Raw genomic sequence first — 20,431 nt, 5'->3', positions numbered from 1 at the left:
TCAGTTCTAAAGAACTGAACCAGCAATATCTTACTTGAATAGAAACCTTTGCCATTGGTTATTCTTAACTTCTCATTATTGTAACTTTCCCAAGTTTCCTTCTGCTGTTCTTTCTTTAATGCCATGCAGAAATCCATAACGTCACTTACCATGAATTATACATCATCCGATTTGTATGCTTGCTTTTTTGCATCTCTCCACACTATACATTAATCATCTGTAATCATAATATATTCGTCTTTATGAAATTAATATGGATAGCCGTCATATTTTAATTCCCTTAAAGCATGTTACCCTTTTGAATATATTCATGAAATGTCACTCATAGGAAAGAGCTGAAATTTGACATCAGTGTCACAAAGGCAGTTACATGCATAAATCCTTGTAGTGCTCTCACTTTTCAGTGCAATGCAAGGTTTTTGATATTGATAATCATCATACTGGTACTGGTAAATGGTGTCATTTCAATCCAGATCATCCACAATCAGTAACACTAAGTGGAATTAGTTTTAAAACTCTGAAAGAGGGAAACTCTTGTTGTTGTAACATAAGTTTACTTCTTATTTATATTTCCCCAAACAGAAAAGTTTCTGTACTAGATGGTAAAATGGCAACCTTTCCAATATTTTTAGCACATAATCCCAGAAATTGCTTCAAAAAACTTCAAAAAACCCTTAACTTCAGTTCCTTTGAAGAAGAATTAATGTAGTAATAACAGTGCTTGAAAATTACTTTTCTTTGTAAAAAGCAGGTTAAAGTGGTTTACATGTTCTCTAATGTTATATGGGGCCAGGGGAGGTGGTCGGTCCTCCACTGGTACTAACCTGAAGCTGCAGGGTATTAAAGCATCTAGCATTGTATTCAGTCACAGGTTCTTGAAAATTTGACCCTGCTGGTGACTAGATGTTTTTCCTTATTCAAAATACTTCAGTAAAACTTATTATGCATTTATTATTCTGTTTATGTTGGCAGGGGAATGTTCTCACTGTGATTATGCAGGTGGACAAATCCAACTTCACTATGTTCTGGTGATGGGGATTGGGAAACCATGATTTTCTTATTTTTCTCACTTAAACCAAGACAATGGATGTTGTGACAAATGGGATGTTTGTATTTATAGCTTAGTCAATGGTGTATTCTGTGCAGTGAAGATGAATGCTTTTCCTTATTGTTTTTTTAGCACGCAATGATGCTTCCTGTTCTCACCCACCATATTCGCTACCATCAGTGTCTGATGCATTTGGACAAATTGATAGGCTACACTTTTCGAGATAGGTGCTTGCTGCAGGTAGGTTATGCAAAAATAAATTACTTGCCATTTTGTCTTCCTAAAATTTAGTTTATTTATAATCCTGTCTTCTACATAAAATCATGAAAATGAGCTGCTTTGAGATATTTTGATTGTTTGCACCAAAAATCTTTCAAATGTTTTAGTTATTCCGACAGGTTTTTAAATTAACACATCTATTCTACATCTATGCATGTAGACATCCACCTGCCTTTGCTCAGTGGTAAACCTGGATTTGCTTGTAATGTGTAGAAGAGAAAGAATAGTCTGTCTGAAAAGACTGGACGGTACAGTACTTGTTATTTTACCTATTTGTGATGGATAGTGGTTTTCTGCAGATGAGTCAGTGCCTTGCTTTTTCCTTTTATAGCCTGTTATTCCAAAGACGAGTAACTTAAATGCAAAATGAAAAGGCAACATTTATAGCTAGTGCAAGGAGTTTTCAAACTTCTCTTCAGCTCTTGATTTCTACAAGTACGTAATGAAAAGTTGCATTTACAAACAAGGGCAGGAACTGGAGAGGAGGGGGGGCTTATTTTTTTTAAATACATCCTTGTTGCGTGACCAGCCATTTATGTAAGTGTGTGTGTGGAACTGGTCAGCTCCAGAAGATCCAGAAGACTGACTTTTGGCATGCTGGTCCCTTTCCCCATATGTTTCTTCTGAAGTTGCTGAAGGAAAATGGGCTTCTGTTCAAGATCTCTCCCTAAAATACCCAGTCTCCCTCCACTGACTGTGGTAGGGGCTGAAAAAATTTAATTTAATTTTCCCAAAGTTCAAAAAATGCAGTTTCTATATGTGGATGTAGACCTTAAACCTCCTGAAGAATTCTAAGTCAAGGCTTGCTGTGATTTTTTTTCATAGTTTCTTTGTTTTCTAAAAGGTGCTTTTAGAGAAAAAAGTCCTACTTCAATCCTACTGAAAGTTGCATTAAACACTGGGGATCTTGTAGGTTTTGTTTGCAGGCTGCCTTGGTTTTAACATGAAAGATAAAAATGCAGTGACAAATCTTAAATGTTGAGACGAAAGACACAAACTAAAAAACTGATCACATTTGAAAAGGGGAGAACGCATGAAATGAAGTATGTTGACATCAGTCAAATTAATGTTTAGTTATAATAAATGTTACAACTCTTTAATGCTGATCCCTGTGCATATTTATTTAAAGCACAGTAAGTTGTTCCAGGAAAGACTTGTTAAAAAATTTATATAGCACCTTTAACATTTGTGCATAGAAAATAACAGATGTATAGTTTTGCATTGATTTTCACATGTTCTGTCATATTGTGTTGTTTTTAAAGCACAGACTGGGTAAGAAAGAATATGCTAGCTTAACAGTTCAGACAAGGTAGTGTTTCATCCAGTACAGATGGAGCAGAAGTTGAAAATATGCAGTTATGACAATCTTACTAACATTAGTGAGGAACTGAAAAGGACTTTGAGAAAATTCTTACTGTTGAATGACTATTCTTTTTATTCCCAGCAACTGAAATTTCTCTAAGTCCTGTCTTTGGAAAGCTGTAGCCACTGTTTGAATGAAGTGTGCATAGGGCTACTGGAATGTCTTTGCTTATAGCCTGCAGCAACATTCCTGCAAGTGTTTCAGAAACAACTTTCTGCAACTTGAATTTGCTAGTGTCTCTCTTATATAAGCGGTATATGAATGTATACATCTATGCATGCATAATATACATTTTCTTTGCATATACACACCCAACAATGAGTTTGCAGAGAGTCATAAAAGCAAGTTAGAGTACCTTTACCTGCTGCCATTTTTGCAATCTTGGTATCAGCAGCAGAGGAAGTTAGCGGGTGCTAAATGGTAGAAACTTAAAACAGAAGACCAATTCTGCCACTGATGTTAACTTTCCGTTGAAGAGTGGCTCTCTATGGTCCTGAGAGTCCTGCTTTGTATAACTGTGCCAGAGATAATGCACTTGTTTGTTTGTTTGTTTGTTTTTACTTGAAAGTAGGAAAGCTTTACTAATATTTAAATGCCCTTAATCAAATATGTGAATAGTGGAGATACTCTTTACTGTTCCTGTTTTTAATATGAACATTTGTCCTGCAACGTTACAATGAGTATATTTTTGAATAAGCAAATGTAGTTGTATTTAAAACAAGTCAGCATAGCTGGTAAGCAAAACTGTTAGGGCAAATTGACAGTTCATGCTTTTACCTTCAAAGGTAATTTTTCTTAAAAAGAAAAAAAACTGAAAATTAATTTGGTAAAGTGATGATTGGGCATAAGTGTTGCTTCTTCTCTGACATCTGAAATCATACACCCTATGTTTAAATTGCTGGAACCAAGCTACTAATTGACAACATCACTTTGTAGCTTTTCTTCAAACTAAAAAAAAAAAAATAATAATTATTAGCTACCAATCCAGTATTTTTTATTGTATTTGCAAAAATAAACCTAAGACTTCATTTTCTTGCATGTGCTACAATACAGCTTGCCATGACTCATCCAAGCCATCACTTAAACTTTGGAATGAATCCGGACCATGCCAGAAATTCCTTATCCAACTGTGGAATTCGACAGCCCAAGTATGGAGACAGAAAGGTTCATCATATGCATATGAGAAAAAAAGGTACGTAGTTACACCACTACCATTTTCTCTCACCTCACTCTTAATCAGTAAGAAAAAATTTTGTCTGTTACTATTTTGTTGTCCATTGCTCTTCTGAGATCACTTTAGTGGAGGATTTCAATGGTTATACATACAACCAGTGGGATCTTTCTAAACAACTGGATTTTAGAAATTAGTCGAGTTGCTGAGAAAAAGCAAGATAAATTATAAATACTTTTGTAAAGTATTGTTTTCTTAACTTGCTATTCAACATTGTAAGCATACTGGAGGATATTTTGTAAAGGTATCTTGTAAAACGAAAATGTGGTCTGTCTGCTCTAAACTAGTCCTTACCCCTTAAATATATTCAGATGTAGAGAAGATTTTTTTTATTTTTGTGTAATGTTCAGAATGTCTTTCTGGCAGAGGTAGTATGTCTCTGGCTTTCTGAACACAAACATAAAAAAGCTGCTTGTAATGGGATGGTGGTCAGTTAGAAAACATCTGTCAGGATTATACTTGCTGTAAATGAGCTCTATAAATAACAGCAAGATTTTGTGTATAGCAATCACAAAGTACCATTTTGAGTAATTATTTTGTCTATGTAAATTGAATTAGCAATTGTTTAATAATACTTACTATATAATATATAATATTGTTTATATTTCTAGGGATAAACACCTTGATAAATATTATGTCCCGTTTGGGACAGGATGATCCAGCTCCTTCCAGGTAACAAATATAATTGCTTTTAGATTTGTACAGCATGTTAGTTATGAACTAGTTGCAAGGAGATAAACTGTTGCAGGAGTTACTTCAACCAACTTATTGGCGGCAGCAGTTTTGGCAAATAGTTGAAATGGAGTAATGTGGAATTGACTTATCTTCTGGGGATGTGCTGAACTTTGTTTATCAGTGACATAGTAAATGTTTGCCTGCAGAGAAATCCTAAGGAAGGTTTTAAAAGCTAATTCTGTAATTTCTGCTTATCCTTGAAATGAGGGCTAAAATGCTACCTTTTGCTTTCTGCACGATGAAAAGTAAGTTCTTTTACTGTTATCATTGCTGTAAATTGGATTCTCCATCACCTTTCCTTGTAGCAGTACTTTTCCTGGCATGGCACCTTGTTAACACAAGTATGATGTCAAATATGGGCTTTGCTGGTCTACTGGTCCAGTTTAAAGAGAGACGCATAAACAGCTGAGGACAAAAAGCTGAATTATTACAGTTGTATAGTTTAAATAACCACTAGTTTAACCAGTAGTTTAAATAACCACTAAGAGTTCTGTGCAAAAAAATGTTTGAGCTTAATAGCTACAAACACCAGATGTAGCCAAACTGAGTAAACAAAGCTGATAGGGATAATGCAAGAAACAGTTACATGTGAAGTCTCCTTACTGCCTGAACTAGAGGATGGGGTATATTGGTTAACCCGTGGTTATGACTGGGCCTTTTGAGAGCCATCACTCTGGAGGAAGCTCGGGAGCAGAGGTAGTTGAATTCTGAATAAATGATTGTTGTAGTGTTCCCCGAATGCTGTTTCAGCTAGACTGTGCCCTTTTTTCTTTGAGAGTCAATCTCAAGATTATTTCAGCCTTTGTAAAACAATGTGAGATAAGGTTAAATTGCATTCGCATTAAATAATCCACAAAATAAAATCCTGCTTTTGAAAGACCTGTATTTTCTGCTATGTCACTACACAGCAGAGTTTCTGTATTCATCACTTCATTGTTCTACACAGCATTGGTACTTGAATTCTTTCAGCCCATAACAAAGGTCTGCATGAACAAAAGTCATATAATCATTGAGGGAATGCAAATTATCATAAAAGCTGTCAAACACTCAAAAGATCTTTTGGATACAAAACCATCCTGTGGCTATGGCCTTAATTCTGTTACATCCACATGTGAAATCAAAATGGTGCTAATTACATGCTTAGAGGTGTAGAGCAGAAATTTGTATATATTTAAAGACAAACTCACATTCCTTTGCAATCCCTGTGTCCTGTTAGTCCTTTGTTTTATAAACAGGCAGAGAGTTCAGGGGGAAATGAAACTTTATACAAAACAAAGGGAAACTGGGAGCAATCACAAGAAATCACTGAATATAAAGTGTGTAAAACTTTACGGTATCTTCGAATGTATCTTCCTCAGCAATTCTTTGTTTTGAGCTCAAATGAAATTACAGAAAACAGTCTGCGTGCCTGTCTGGTATTTAAAGGTGCCATGAAAAATGAAGGTACTTGCTCCATTGTAGCTCTGCCATACCAACAAGTCTTGCAGAATCACGGTACCCTGCAGGTGTTGATGTTAATTACGTACACTGCCCTAGTTACCCACTAAAGGCAGAAGATGGTCATTTGTTTCAACCACCTGATGTCCTGTTATGGACAAAGAAACCCAGTCTCAGTAGGGCTTTACACAGTGCCAGTCAACAACAGTTTTCTCTCTGCATTTATTGTGCTCTGACAGTAGCTCAGAATGGAACATACGGAAATTTCAAAGACTGTCACTCATGAGTTTTAAGATTTGTGTAGTTACTCTGTTTTTGTACCCTCATACTCCAGAGAGGGTGGGGAAGGCTGCAGGAATGGCTATTCATGTCTGATCAGCAAGCAACTCATAAATGTTCCAAATGTACTGTGTAAGTTACAGGCACGTGCTATTTAATAGTAAACCTTAAATTGTCTTTTTCAGGATTAACCACAACGAGCGTTTAGAATTTCTGGGAGATGCTGTGGTAGAATTCTTAACAAGGTAAACAGGGAATTCTTCAATAGCCCTCATTGTTGTTTGTTATTCTCATACCATTTGGTTTATGAAGCTTTGCAGTGTATGTTCACCACCTGTGTTTGCAGTCCTGCCCCTGATATTTCAAGCTGCACATCTGCACATGCCTCTTGAAAATTCTTCTCATGCTGCTGCTGAGAAACTAGAGTTTGTTTTACTGAGTGTGATTTAAAATTGATTGGAGTTTTTAGAAATTAATATTTCAGCAACTGTCAAATTGAAGTTTGTATCCATTTTTTACAGGAAAGATTTTTATTAGCATGCCATTTTGTTTCCATAGGTTCCTTTTCTCTAGCTGCCAGTGAAAAACACTAATTGGTAATATTGAATGTGTTGCAGCTCTTAATTTCCAGCAATGAGGGCTATATCTTGCATAGTGTCTGTATATAAATAAAATTGTTGAGGACAAATCTAAATTATTTAGAACTAAAAGCAAGAAATCGTGCTTCATCAGAACAGCTCCAGTTTTGGTCCATTTCAAGTACTCTGAAATTAGTGAACAACACAAAAATATTGTAAAAGCTACCTTCACTGGGTTCTCTTAGTGGGCACTGGTGGCAACCAATTTCCATGAAATAAGGATTATCCATTTTCACTGCTTTGTTTTACCACTGTTAATGGGAGAATAGTCTTGTATAAAGAAAAACTTTACAGTAAGTTTGATACATATAACAAAATTGCCCCTATCTCCATTCACTGCTAGCCTCTACTACCCATTAGCTACTCAGTATTAAAAGCTATTAGTCTGTAAAGGTCTCCACTGCCCTTAAAGCCCATGGCCTTTTCTCCTATAGAACAATACTTGCTGATAAGATGGAAGACTTGCTGAATAAATTGTCTTGCATTTTTCATTGTCATTGTTCATCAACCATCACTTGACTTTCTGAGCTAACTTTTGTCTCAATTAAGAAAAAAACTCTGCTATGTTTCTGTTCAATAAAGCATGTAAACACCTATTTAAATCTGAAGCTTTTTTCCCAACTCAACTTCAGGCTTCTGCTTTTGTGAATTATAATCCTTGATTAGATTGCCTCTAAGTTGTATAGCAACTCTTGTTCTTAAATCCTGTTTCCACCTGCAGATTTTTCCCCTTTGTAGTGGATTAATAAGTATTTTAATAATTAGCGCTCTCTTACCAGTGCAATCCAGTTGTGGGGTTCTGAAAACCCTCTTCAACTTTTCTTGATGTGGGTTCAATAGCCATATAGAGCTAGTCAGTGTCATTTATCCTTTACTCAAGTTTTGGTTGTCTCATTGAATTCTTGTTTACTAATAAAGTATATTACTTTCACAATGATAAATATCATTAACAGCAGTTGAAAGCCTGTGACTTTAACTCATTTTCTCTCTGTTTGTGGTATTAATGACTTCACGCATTTGATAAATACAGACTGTTGATTCCTGTTCTTTGGCTCTGTTAGCATCTGTTTGGTAATGTTGTTTTTAAACAGACTATTTTTATTGGCATTTAAGAGCAATTATTTTCTAAAGTACTGTAAAAATAAATAAGTTAGTTAATTAAAAAACTAAATAAATCCCAAGTGGTGGTCCAGGCTGAATAATATCATCGTAAAGCACTGTGGTGTACCTGTGGCACAGAGTTCAAGCCAGATGGTTCTCCCCTGCTTTTATTGCTCAGCATCCTCCAGGTAACACCTTTGCTGTTGGTAGATGCCTTCAGATGAGGGAACTGCCTGTCACTGCAGGGGTTTAGAAATTATGTGCTGCCCAGTAAAGAAGCAGCACTCATTCTCCCCTGCTTCCCGTGCTACCCAGACAATATTATTGAGAACTGTTTTAATCTTTGATTGTTTCTTTACCTTCAAGCTGATCTTCTACCTTGGGAAGGGACCCATTACCAGCTAGGATCTGATGGGAAGGAGGTGTTCCATAGAGACGTACGTCAGTTCATCTTTAACCAAATGCTGACAGCATCTTCATTTTGTTTTGCCAGTGTCCACTTGTACTACCTGTTTCCCACTCTGGAGGAAGGAGGACTAGCTACATACCGCACCGCCATCGTTCAGAACCAACATCTGGCCATGCTGGCTAAGGTACACCCCTATGCTTTATGTGTCTGTAGCTGAAACCCATGTGTGAGACTATTAGTGCATGAGTAGCTTCTTGAGGGATCTGTCTGCTTCAAACATCAGCCTTTATCATGTTTTGTGCACAGAATTTAGGGTACAGGAGCTTTTTTTAATTTGTAAGTTATTTTAGAGATGAAGTAGGGCTTGGTGTTACCTCCAGAGTAGGTTTTTAAGAAGAATAGTTGGGTCATTTTTGCCAGCAGAAGATTAGGTTTTTAGGATGCTTATGGTGAAGGTGCCTCTATATTTAACTTTAAATAACATAGATGTTGAGATTGATAGTAGAAGGGAAGTAAAATTGGTTTACTTTAAAGGGACTGTGGGATGGAGCATTAAGGTAGAAGATGGCAGCAGGCTGTAGAGACAGTGGAGGGGTGGTGGTAGGGGAGTTTGTTTCATCCACTCCCTAACCTAAGCAGTTACCTTCAGACTTTCTGTGAACTGTGAAAGAGCGAAATGTTAAAAAGTCTTTTGGTGAAAAGTAGCGTTACATCATGGGAAAAATTGAGATGCCTCTGATTTTTATTTTATTTAATTCTGTGAATGACAGGAGCTTTTTGTATTCCTGCGTGATACTGGAGGTGGGAATATGATATACAAAGCTCATTAAGTCTATGTTCATAGATAATTTGGTATTCCCTTATTCAGATTTGATTGTTAACATATTTTTTTAAAAAACGGTCTGAGGCTTGCCAGTATAATGTATTAGGCCATGCACGTGCGCGTGCATCTCCCACGACCACCCCACTGTGTATTGCTGATGATTTTCAAGTCTCTCTTAATCTTGTCTGTTCATACTCATGCGATAATTTAAACAAGCATATACAGTCTTGAGATTTTGGCAAAAACTGCATGATTTCTAGCATGCCTTTTTGCCGAATCCTCTGGAGAAGTGTAAGGTAGGGAATGAACAAAATCATTTTCCTCCAAAGCTTTCTTTAATGATTTAGATAGGCATGAATTGATTGAAAAACATTTCAACTGGGGCTTTGTTTTTAAATACGATATTGAACTGTCTGACGCTGAATTTACTTTATTTTTTAAAGTCTGAATCAGGTAAGTTTATATATTCTTCCAGCTCTTTCCACTATACTTACTATTCTAAATGGACTATCTTTGAAAATGTATTGCAACATTTTTTAAACTCTATTAGATAGAAAGTAAGTACTAGATATCTATACATTCCTGATTTCCTAACTTACCCTTTTTTTCCTCTTGTATATCTTATATGACCATCCTGGTTTCATGCCCCTTAATTAACCCCATGCAGTGCCATGTTGCACGCAGTTTACTTTCTCAAAAAATTTCTCAACTCCTTAAGTTCTCTTGGGCATGTGGAATGCTGTTTTAATTGAGGATCAAAGGATAAATTTCTGTGGCTTCTAAGAGATAATGTGGCAGCAATTTTAAAAACAGTCTGAGCCATGTCTTGATCAGAAATGAGATGTAAAGCATGTGCAAAATATACTGAATGCAAGCAATGGAAATGAAGCTAAGACATTGGAGAAAAGAGTTAATGCAAACAAATGAAAAAAATCTAAAGTTTAAATTTGTAGTAAAACAATATTCCACTTCGATGTTAACTAACGAGTGTTCCCTGCACTGGATAAAGTGGTAAGTGGTATTGTCCTTTGTTCTGGAGCTGTGAATATGTTCTCACACATTGAAAATGGAAGACTCCTTTTTTCAAATTGAGATGTCTAAGCCTCACATCTCAAATACCTTAGTTTCTCTACTTTTACCTCTTAAATATACTCTGGGAAGATGAAGTTGAAAGTTAATGAGAAATTGGTCAGTAGCAACTTACGCCCATTTGGGAAGAACCTATTCTCATACAAATTTTGCAAGATGTGCAAATTTCTTCCTTAAAAATCTCAATAATGGTTTTGTGTCAAAAAGATGAATACAAAAAGAGAACCTAGTAGCTCTTGCCTGCATTTCTATAGCAGAATTATCATACATTATATGATGCATCTGACTCACTACCTTAGGTTCTGACTGGCAAGCAGAAATATGGCTTAAAAATGAATGTTAATGATTCACAGTTGAAAGGGAAAAGAAAGCTAGGTGGCACTGCAGATTAAAATATCAGTTCTGCTTTCAGTGAGCAGAGGCTTTTGGTATTACCACCTGTTGAAACTCATAAAGGATAAAGTCAGATGTTTACTGGATTGTGTCTGTCAGAGTTCCTGTAACTCACTGTCTTGCTTTGTTCTCTTCTCGTAGGAGTAATCTTTTTCCTCAGCGTTAACTCCCCTCCCTTTGATTGCTGCTTCAGCATTTCTGAAGGCAAAGCACATGAGGGCAAACTACCAGCAAGAGACAGGGCACACTTACATCCATCTGATAGCAGGCTGTTTTTCTGTCACACCCTCAGCCCTCCTCTTGAATTCCTTCCTAAATTTAACTAGTAACTTGTTTTGATCTGTCTTCCCTTGAATCTTTGGTTTGATAATTCCTAGCTTTCCCACAGTATTACACTGTAGCTGCTTGCCTCTAGAAAACAATTAAAGTGTTCTAATTTTAAACTTAAAGCCAATGTCTGAACTGAAACTGTGGAGAACAGCTTTAACGTTCCCTCAAATCCAGTTGCTGCATCGCAGTGGTGTAATTGAGTTCTAGTGACTAGAACTTGTACTTCTATAACCATGGCTTTAACTCTTTTCACATTCTGCAGAAGCTGGAACTAGATCGATTCATGCTTTATGCCCATGGTCCAGACCTTTGCAGGGAATCGGATCTCCGCCATGCCATGGCCAACTGCTTTGAAGCCCTGATAGGTAAACCACGTGTGTTTGTGTATGCACAAACAGCTGTGTTTTAATGTCCGCATAACACATAGGTCTGTGCTGAGTAGTGCTACTAAGAGTAGGTGATAAAGCTTATTCATTTTCCGCTGTTTCTTCCCATTTCCTGTACATGCTCCATGTGTATGACATGATGAATATGCAGCCTTACAATGAAAAATCTTGCACCTGTTTCATGTTGTGGTATGGCACTTCCACCCATCACTGGAGGATTTCACTCCTCATGCATGCTGTGGCCTGCCACATGCAGTCCTCTGGGCAGGAGCAGCTTGTTCACCGTGGCCTGGCAAGAAAATTGGAGGCTCACTGCTTCCACTAGTAATGGGGGGGTCCCATGTCAGCCCTGAATTTTCATCCGTGACTTGCTTTCAGAGTGCACCAGCCCACTTCCTCTCTGCCCAGGTGACATTCTCCTGTGGGTTAAATGTGACATTTGCCAAGTAAATCTTTTTGGTCTTTTTATTTTCCTTCCAAGTAATAATAAAAAAAAAAAAGGCATGGCAATATGCCATGACTTATGTCATAAAGCTCCCAAAACTCACTGGCTGAGGATAAAGGGAAGCTGTGTCAATTTTGCTGCTGGGCACTAGCATGCTGATCAGTGACTGGTTCTGCTAGTGAATAAGTTTATGTGGGAGAGGTCAGGAAGACCTGACAAGTTACCAAAATCAGCAAGCATAAAGGAGGAAGTCTGATCCATTACATCCATATGAACTCCATTTTAAATAGCATCATTTTCTAAATCTTTGTTTGAATACATGAAACAATTTAAACTTCACTGATTTGTCTTCGTATTCATACAAGTGTGCTGTATGTGATATGAACTATAGAAATGGCTTAGCCGTGTTCCAGGTCTTTATATTCCATACAGGATCCTAAAGCTCTTTGTTCTGCTTTGAAAAAACAGATCACAGCTGGCTTAGATGGCAAGTTCTGTGTGTTCTGCCTTGGGCCAAATTGCATTTCATCTTATCAAGAAACAGGAGTTGTGTTTCTAACTCTATTTTGCTTTCTTTGAGTGTTTTGATCTTAAAAAATAAATAATAAAAAATTAATTTAAAAAAGGAGAGGAATACTAGATATGTATCTGTGGCTTCATTCGTATACTTCAGCCTGCCTGGGATACGGTGATGAGGACTATTTGGCAGGCATTGAGATTTTCTGAGAGCAGGATTGCTGTTTAAATCCAATATCAAGTTGTTCATGAAGTTAATTGAGCAGTAAGGCATTGTCAGGGCCATAGCTAAAATCTGGGAACTTGTAAAGGGACTGTAAAAATGTATGTGGGCTCTGGAGCTCCTATTTGAGAACCCTTCCAGAAGTCTGGTGTTTTTTCCCTGTGATGAAAATAATAAGCAAAACTGTAAGCAGACTGCCTAGGACCTGCTTAAAATTCAGTGCTGTCAACATGCCTCTGGCAAGATGCTCTTATAAACCCCAAAACCATTCTCCAAAGAGTCCAAAGACGGTAGTTGACCTGAGAGCATTAAAAAGGGGGGGTGGGGGTGGAAGCAGAGCAATGCAGAGTGTTCTTCATTTATGTGGGAACATTGACTTCCTTGCTCTGTACTCTTCATGTAGCTGTGTATTCCCTTTGCTTTTATACAGATGTGTGTACAAGGACTAACTTGAGGTTTTCAGAAGCTTTTCTATAAAGATAATCAAGGAACAAAGTGCTGATATTGAATTTTAAAAGTGCCTGTGCAGACAGAGTGCATATGGTATACCAAAAGCCTAATCTTCTAACACAGATTTTGCAATTTGTTACTAATGGGCAGGTGGAGGGCTAGTGAGGGCTGCATATGCAGTTAAAATATATATATTTGTACAACTAATCTCTAGAAGTAGAGAGAGTTGCAGTTAAGGGAGATAATGTTATGATCCTAAGGAGGCACTGAGGTTTGAAATAGTTCTGACATTTATATGCAGAATATAATGTTGAAAGTGCAGAATAAATATAAACTATTTGCTGGCTATTAAAATGTAGACAGTGACAGTTATTGAATATATATACGGTATAGATTGCTGGAAAACTGGAAACTACTTTTAGAAATAGATTGCTTCTAGCCTAATTTGCTTAAACTTTGCTTGTTGGGTGTGTCATTTTCTGTCACTGAATTAAGTGTCAGCTTTTTCTGTGCATTTTACAACTGTTGATTTATGCTCATGTTTAATGTGCTTTAGATTTCTCAAAAACTGATATTCTATTTTGATTATTAACACAGCGTGCTTTTAAATAAATTTATTGGAAGTAAAGGCAGTGGAGATCTTTGAGTAACTTGTACTTAATAAACTTCTAAGAACTAATGTATTGTTGCACTTGAACATACTGTTTTACTCATGTAGGAGCTGTTTATCTAGAAGGGAGCCTAGAAGAGGCCAAACAATTATTTGGACGTTTGCTCTTCAATGACAAGGTATTTATGTATTTTTGATTTGCCTTACATTTTAGAAAATAACTGAGGACATCTCAGAACATGTCTCCTTGCCCATTGTTTTACCTGAGAATCACACATGAACAGGAAGACACCTGTGGTACTTAATTCCTGGAAACTGAATGTAACATAGCGTGTTTAGGAAAGCAAGCTGCATTGGTTCAGGCAAAAAAAAATTATGGTGTTCACTCAGGTGTGCTGTTTGTTTGTTGGATTAGGTAGGGAAGGGAGTGTGGTGTGGGAAACCTGCAGGCTTCCATGCAGAGTGTTATTCTGACAAGAGGTAGGTGCTGTGGGTCCAGATGGCGTGCTTTGGCGAAAGTATGCACATTTCAAGTGACTGTTGCTGTATCATAAGTTGTAGTATCATAGAACGCCCAGAAGTTTTAGAAACCTTAACAAATTACAGGGGATTTCATCCAACATTTACCAAATTGCTTAATTAGTCTGATCCATTCCTACATATTTTATCCTAGATCGCAGTTAATTAGCATTTATCCCGTATAATGGCTAAGAAAAGTAACCAGTAAGTTCTGTTGGAATAATACATGTAGCAGTAGTTATGGGATGAATCAGTCTTCTCCATCCTGAAAGTCTGAGTCTGTGAAATGACAAAGTTTATTAGAAATAGAAGTATTTTGAAGCCTATTGTCACTCATGCTTACAGGCACCAGGCAGCAAATAATGAAGGAAACCTGTGTGAAAAGCAAGAGTACAAGGTTTTTCTTCATTTTAGTTCTCACTTTTGGTTAAATCAAACTTGCTACTGAGGAGTGCAAATAAAGTTAGACCTGAGGCCTAAAAAAATCTTTTTCCCTTTAACCACTTTCTATATGGTTCAAGGATTTTTCCACCTCTTTGACACAAGCTAATTGGGAGAAGTACAGGCAGTTTGAACAGCAAATACACGATTTTAAAAATTAGTTTGCCAGCACTATTGAATTTGCAATAAGCAGAGTCAGCATCTGAAATAGTTCAGTATTTCAAGTAATGACATTTTATTTAGTACTGTGGAATTTGTTAAATGACTCCCTTGAGCATTAAAGGCATCTCTCAATGTTTGCAGGACCTGCGGGATGTATGGCTTAATTATCCACTGCACCCACTCCAAGTAAGTGTATCCCTTTCTGTAATAAATTTCATAGCTGTTTTATTTCTAAGGATGCTTTTCCATAGGTTTCCACTGTAGTGACATCTCAGAAAATTTTCTAAAAAGTAGCCAGAGGAGTGTATGTATTTGCCTTTGATTTTTTGATAAATAATGAATCTATGCCTCTCTCAGGATTAATCATTCACCTTTCTTTGGTTCATGTTTGATATATAACTGTGCTTTTCATATGATAAATCTAGTGAGAGGTAATGTTCTGGCATCTTCCTGTTATCTTCTGGAAGCTAGGGGCAGGGAAAGGTTACAAAAACAGTCTTTGTACCTGTTTTCTTAACCTGAAATTAAGACTGGAACTTTAATAGTTGAAAGTCACATTAGTTAAATGGCCTAAGAGTGTGATGCTGATTTTTGTTGTTCAGTGACAGCATGGTTCCTTCAGTGGTTGTTGTAGCTTTAATAGCTGACCACTGAAAGTATGAAGGTGTCTGAAAACTATTTTTTCTTTTATGTATTTGTGAGGTCCACCAGTGGTTAGTTTACAAGTTTGGAAGCTGAGAGAACTGCATTGTAGCTTCCTATGTTCACGTCTTCCAAGGGTGCAGGAGTGCTGCAAGGATAGCCGTATCCAAGTTGTGATGCAGTCAGTAAAGTTTTCAGGATCATACAAACATCTAAGAGTGTTTCTTTTGTCCAACCAAATCTCTGATGTTTTGTGCAGTCGGTTTGACTCCTTTGAAACTTGTGAGCACACCCTTCAGCAGGTCACTCTGAGGCTTCCATCTGAAATGTTGCAGACAGATTTACAGATTTTTGCAATGGTTACTTAGGCAAAATCTTCAGCAACAAATCAGTGCACCTGAAGCATTTTAAAACCAACTCTTTGTGGGTGTAAGACAGAACTAAACAGAAAAGAATGTTGGTGGGAAGATCTTCCACAATTCAGCACCAATTATCCTCAGTGGTGGCACAAGTTCCCAAGAAAAGTTTTATTCTGAATTTCTTTATTTTTGATTTTAGTTTTTATCCTTTGTCTCTGTTTTCATAGAGAAGGCTTGGACTCTGCTTATAGAGCTGGTGACTATATATCCTGCTAGATAATCTCCAATCTGTCTATCTATGTATGATATTGGAGACTATATATGCTTGTCATTTGTTACCCCTATCCTGACTGCTCTGATGAAAGTGTTCTTTCTTCCATGTCTCAGAAGCTGTCCTAACTCTCTGCTTGCCAGGAAGGGGAGGCACAGGCCTCCTAAGTTGCACCTTGGGTACAGCTAGCCTGACAAGTGGCAATTTAATTTTTTATTAAGTGTCTCTAACAATATGGCAAATTAGGTTCTGATTTAAAATAAACAATAATAGCTCTGGGTGAGATGTAGAGAACTGGAAGGTCTGTAACCCTGTCATTTGATTTAGTCAAATCAGTGGAAAATGTGATTAAGAAAAATAGACATTAAGTAAAATGGAACAAAAAACAAAACAACAAAAAAGTGAATATTGTCAGTCCGACAAAGATTTAAAGAAATAGCTGAAACATAAGAAACAGAAGGAGTAGAAATCTCCATATCTTACAGGGATTGGAAATCATCAGTGGATTTCCCTAGGTATCTTTGCTGAAATACAGGCTGTTCACATCTCCACCTTAGGGAGGAGGTGGAGCAGTGAGGTGGCAGTTTGACAACACCAAATTATTCAGGGTTGCAGGGACAACAGGAGGCTGAAGAATTGCAGTCTGACAGTGAGAATTCAAGAGTGAATAGCTATGAAGTGAAAAAGAACAAAATACCATGTAGGTAAATATAAAGGGCTTCACATAAGGAAGCAAAAAAAAACCAGTCCCAGCTCCACATGCAACTGAACTCCAATCTGACCATAATCATCAAAAAGGGGATTTCAGTGCTGGGATATGTAGCCTTGTGAAGACATAGGGTGAAAGCTCAGTGTTTCAAAAAAGACCAACTGAAGGTTATCAATTAATAGAAAAAGGACAGAATAAACAAAAAAATATTATAATGCCACTTCAAAAAACATGTGGCTTGTGTGTACACCTTGAATATTATGTGCTGTTCTGCCTCGCATTTTGACAATGATACACTAGAAATATAAGAGGTGGTGGGAAGAAAGAAGTAGAGGCAACAAAGATATCCTAGAAAGGATCAAAGCTTCTCTTGGAAGGAAAGCAAGTAAGTTAGTGATGGAAGGAAAGCAAGTAAGTTAGTGATCTTCAGGCTGGAAAAGAGATGATCACAGAATGGTTTGGGTTGGAAGGAACCTTAAAAGATCACCCGGTTCCAGCCCCCTGCCATGGGCAGGGACACCTCCCACCAGACCAGGTTGTTCAAAGCCCAGTCCAGCCTGGCCTTGAGCACCTCCAGGGATGGGGCCTGATGGGAAGGCAAGGCCTGGAACAGACATGTCCAAAACATAAGTAGACAAACAGTTAACCAATTGCCTGTTCCAGTATAAGCCATAGGAATAATCAAAAAGAAAACTTGATACCCAAGTTTGAACCAACCTGGTTCTTTAGGAAAAAAAAATAAAATCAGCAGATTTGTGGAACTTGTTGATGAACATCTCTGGGGATACTGAAAGCTTGTATGTGACAATGAGTCAAGCTTGTGGAAGAGGACTTGCACAACCCATTGTGGGTTACTAAGTATACCTAAACAGCATAGAACTTGGGCAGTCCATTGATAGTTGGAGGATTAAATAGTTATCAGGAAAGTCCTTAATATACTTGCATTATTATTGCTTTTCCTTTAGGCATCATTTGGATGCCTTCTCTTAGACGTTGTTATACAAGACAAATGCCCAGAGTGACTGGAGAAATTGCCTAAGTCATTTTCCAACTCCAGAAAGTCATTTTAGTGTTCCTACGTCAAAGATGTTAGACAAGAAACTGATAAGGACAGATACTGACCTAAGTGATCGTTTTAATTTTCTGATGTTATTGTGTCCTTATGAATTTTGTATATGAAGTGTTCTTCATTTTTGATACTTGAGCGAGAGAAATAGATTAGTATTTTCTCATCTTGATGCGTGGTGTGACAGCCATATTCTATTAATTTTTGAATTTGTTGTTCAATTGCAATTTCTTAACATCAGAGATCTGACACAATTTTATACATTTTATGAAGATAAGTAGCACATGCTATTGACATGAGACAAGACCATATAAGCAATGTGTTATAAACACCTTAAGTGTTTTTAAAAGAAAAAGAAGCCAAAACACATTCATCTGACCTCACGTTTTCTTTGCATAGTAAATATCCAAGTAAAAAAGCCAGAGGAAACTGGATTTTCTCAGTTCTGCTGTTCACAAAATGATTTGTTCACTGTGTTCTTTGCCCTTGGTTTACAGAATGTTTTCTTTTTTTTTCTGAAAAGTTCTGAAATAGTACCAGTTTGTCTTTACTCGCTCTTCATTTTATTTACAGCTGCAGGAGTCTAATACTGACAGGCAACTCATTGAGACATCTCCAGTTCTTCAAAAGCTTACGGAGTTTGAGGAGGCAATTGGAGTCATCTTTACTCATGTTCGGCTTCTAGCACGTGCGTTCACTCTGAGGACAGTAGGCTTTAACCACCTGACTCTGTGAGTATGTGGCAAGAATCCTTGTATAGCTCTGTTGGCCCTGCTGTTAATATCCCAAATTGCTTTGTTTGCAAACAAACTCTAGATGTTCTATCTCTTCTTCAGAAGAGAGAATAGCTATGTTTGTCAGCCTGCGTGTCTTGGTGTCCTGTCTCTGACAGTAGTCAATAGTGGATAACTTGGGAGTTACGTGTGTTAAAGAACCATCCTGGTGTATCTTCTGAGCTTCCTGCATCATTGACTTTGGGACAACATTCTTGACACTGTAGCAAAACACTCCTGAAGGTACATCTGGGCAGAGGAAAAAAGTCATGTTTTTTTGGTGCAGCTACAGCCCTTGTGTTATATTGTGTGTACAGCACCTAAACACACAGTAGGCTTGGGTCTCTGACTAGAGCTGCCAGACCATGTAATAAAGAAAATAGTGTTGTACCAGTGCATATCCAGTCCAGGATCGAACATGGGTGTAAACCCTGATCCTTTTATTTCTTGTGAATGGACAGATCTTTCTCTATTGAAATCACTGCAAGTATAGCCCATTGTAGGAGAAGATCAGGTTCAAGACCATCTAAGGAACCTGAAGGTGCACAAGTCCATGGGACCAGATGAGGCTCATCCGCTGGTCCTGAGGGAACTGGCAGATGAAGCTGCTAAGCCACTGTCTGTTGTATTTGAGAAGTCATGGCAATCTGAAGTTCCTACTGACTGGAAGAGGGGAAACACATTTTTAAAAAGGAAAAAAAAAAAAAAAAAAAAAAATAAAAGGAAGACCTGGGGAGTTACAGGCCAGTCAGTCTCCCTCCGGCAAGATCATGGAGCAGATCCTCCTGGAAACTATGCTAAGGATGGAGAATAAGGAGGTGACTGGTGACAACCAGCGTGGCTTCACTAAGGGCAAATCGTGCCTGACACGTGGCCTTCTATGATGGGGTTACAGCATTGGTGGGTAAGGGAAGAGCAATTGATGTCATCTACCTGGACTTGTGCAAAGCATTTGACAGTCCCACACAACATCCTTGTCTCTGAATTGGAGAGAAATGGATTTGGTGAACAGACCACTCGGTGGATAAGGAATAGTTTGGATGGTCACACTCAGTGTTGCAGTCAGCAGTTCAATGTCCAGGTGGAGACCAGTGAGTGGCATTCCTCAAGGGTCAATACTGGGACTGGTACCGTTTAATATCTTTGTTAGCTACGTGCACAGTGGGATTGAGTGCACCCTCAGCAAGTTTGCTGATGACACCAAGCTGTGTGGTACAGTCAGCATGTTGGAGGGAAGGGATGCCATCCAGAGGGACCTAGCAGGCTTGAGAAGTGGGCCTGTGTGAACCTCATAGAGTTCAAGAAGGCCAAGTGCAAGGTCCTGCATCTGGGTTGAGGCAATCCAAAGCACAAATACAGGCTGGGCAGAGAATGGATTGAGAACAGCCCTGAGAAGGACCTGGGGGTGATGGTTGGTCAGAAGATCAACATGAGCCAGCAATGTGCACTTAAGCCTAGAAAGCCAACCATATCCATGTACATTGTATACATCAAAAAAAAGTGTGGTCAGCAGGGTGAGGGAGGGGATTTTTCTGCTCTGCCCTTGTGAGACCCTACCTTGAATCCTGCGTTCAGCTCTGGGCTCCCCTAACATAAAATTACATAAGATGGATGTGGACCTGTTGGAGTGAGCCCAGAGGAGGGCCATGGGGATGACCAAAGGGCTGGATCACCTCTCCTATGAAAAACAGGCTCAGAGAGTTG

The 20,431-nt window shown here is 38.0% G+C and overlaps 1 protein-coding gene across 1 annotated transcript in view; it reads left to right on the top strand.

Annotated features, from left to right (window-relative positions):
* The window catches only part of DROSHA (drosha ribonuclease III), a 70,798-nt gene that overhangs the window by 36,079 nt on the left and 14,288 nt on the right, over nucleotides 1–20,431 (top strand). Inside the window, exons 17-25 of the mRNA XM_082752322.1 lie at nucleotides 1,181–1,288; nucleotides 3,744–3,882; nucleotides 4,533–4,593; nucleotides 6,558–6,617; nucleotides 8,605–8,704; nucleotides 11,418–11,520; nucleotides 13,894–13,964; nucleotides 15,049–15,093; nucleotides 18,528–18,685. Of these exons, the coding sequence (XP_082608448.1) occupies nucleotides 1,181–1,288; nucleotides 3,744–3,882; nucleotides 4,533–4,593; nucleotides 6,558–6,617; nucleotides 8,605–8,704; nucleotides 11,418–11,520; nucleotides 13,894–13,964; nucleotides 15,049–15,093; nucleotides 18,528–18,685 (845 nt within the window). The remainder of the gene's footprint in view (nucleotides 1–1,180; nucleotides 1,289–3,743; nucleotides 3,883–4,532; nucleotides 4,594–6,557; nucleotides 6,618–8,604; nucleotides 8,705–11,417; nucleotides 11,521–13,893; nucleotides 13,965–15,048; nucleotides 15,094–18,527; nucleotides 18,686–20,431) is intronic.

Source organism: Aythya marila (assembly GCF_965140915.1).
Source record: "Aythya marila genome assembly, chromosome: 2".
Lineage (NCBI taxonomy): Eukaryota > Metazoa > Chordata > Aves > Anseriformes > Anatidae > Aythya > Aythya marila.
This window is presented reverse-complemented; position numbering and strand designations above follow the sequence as displayed.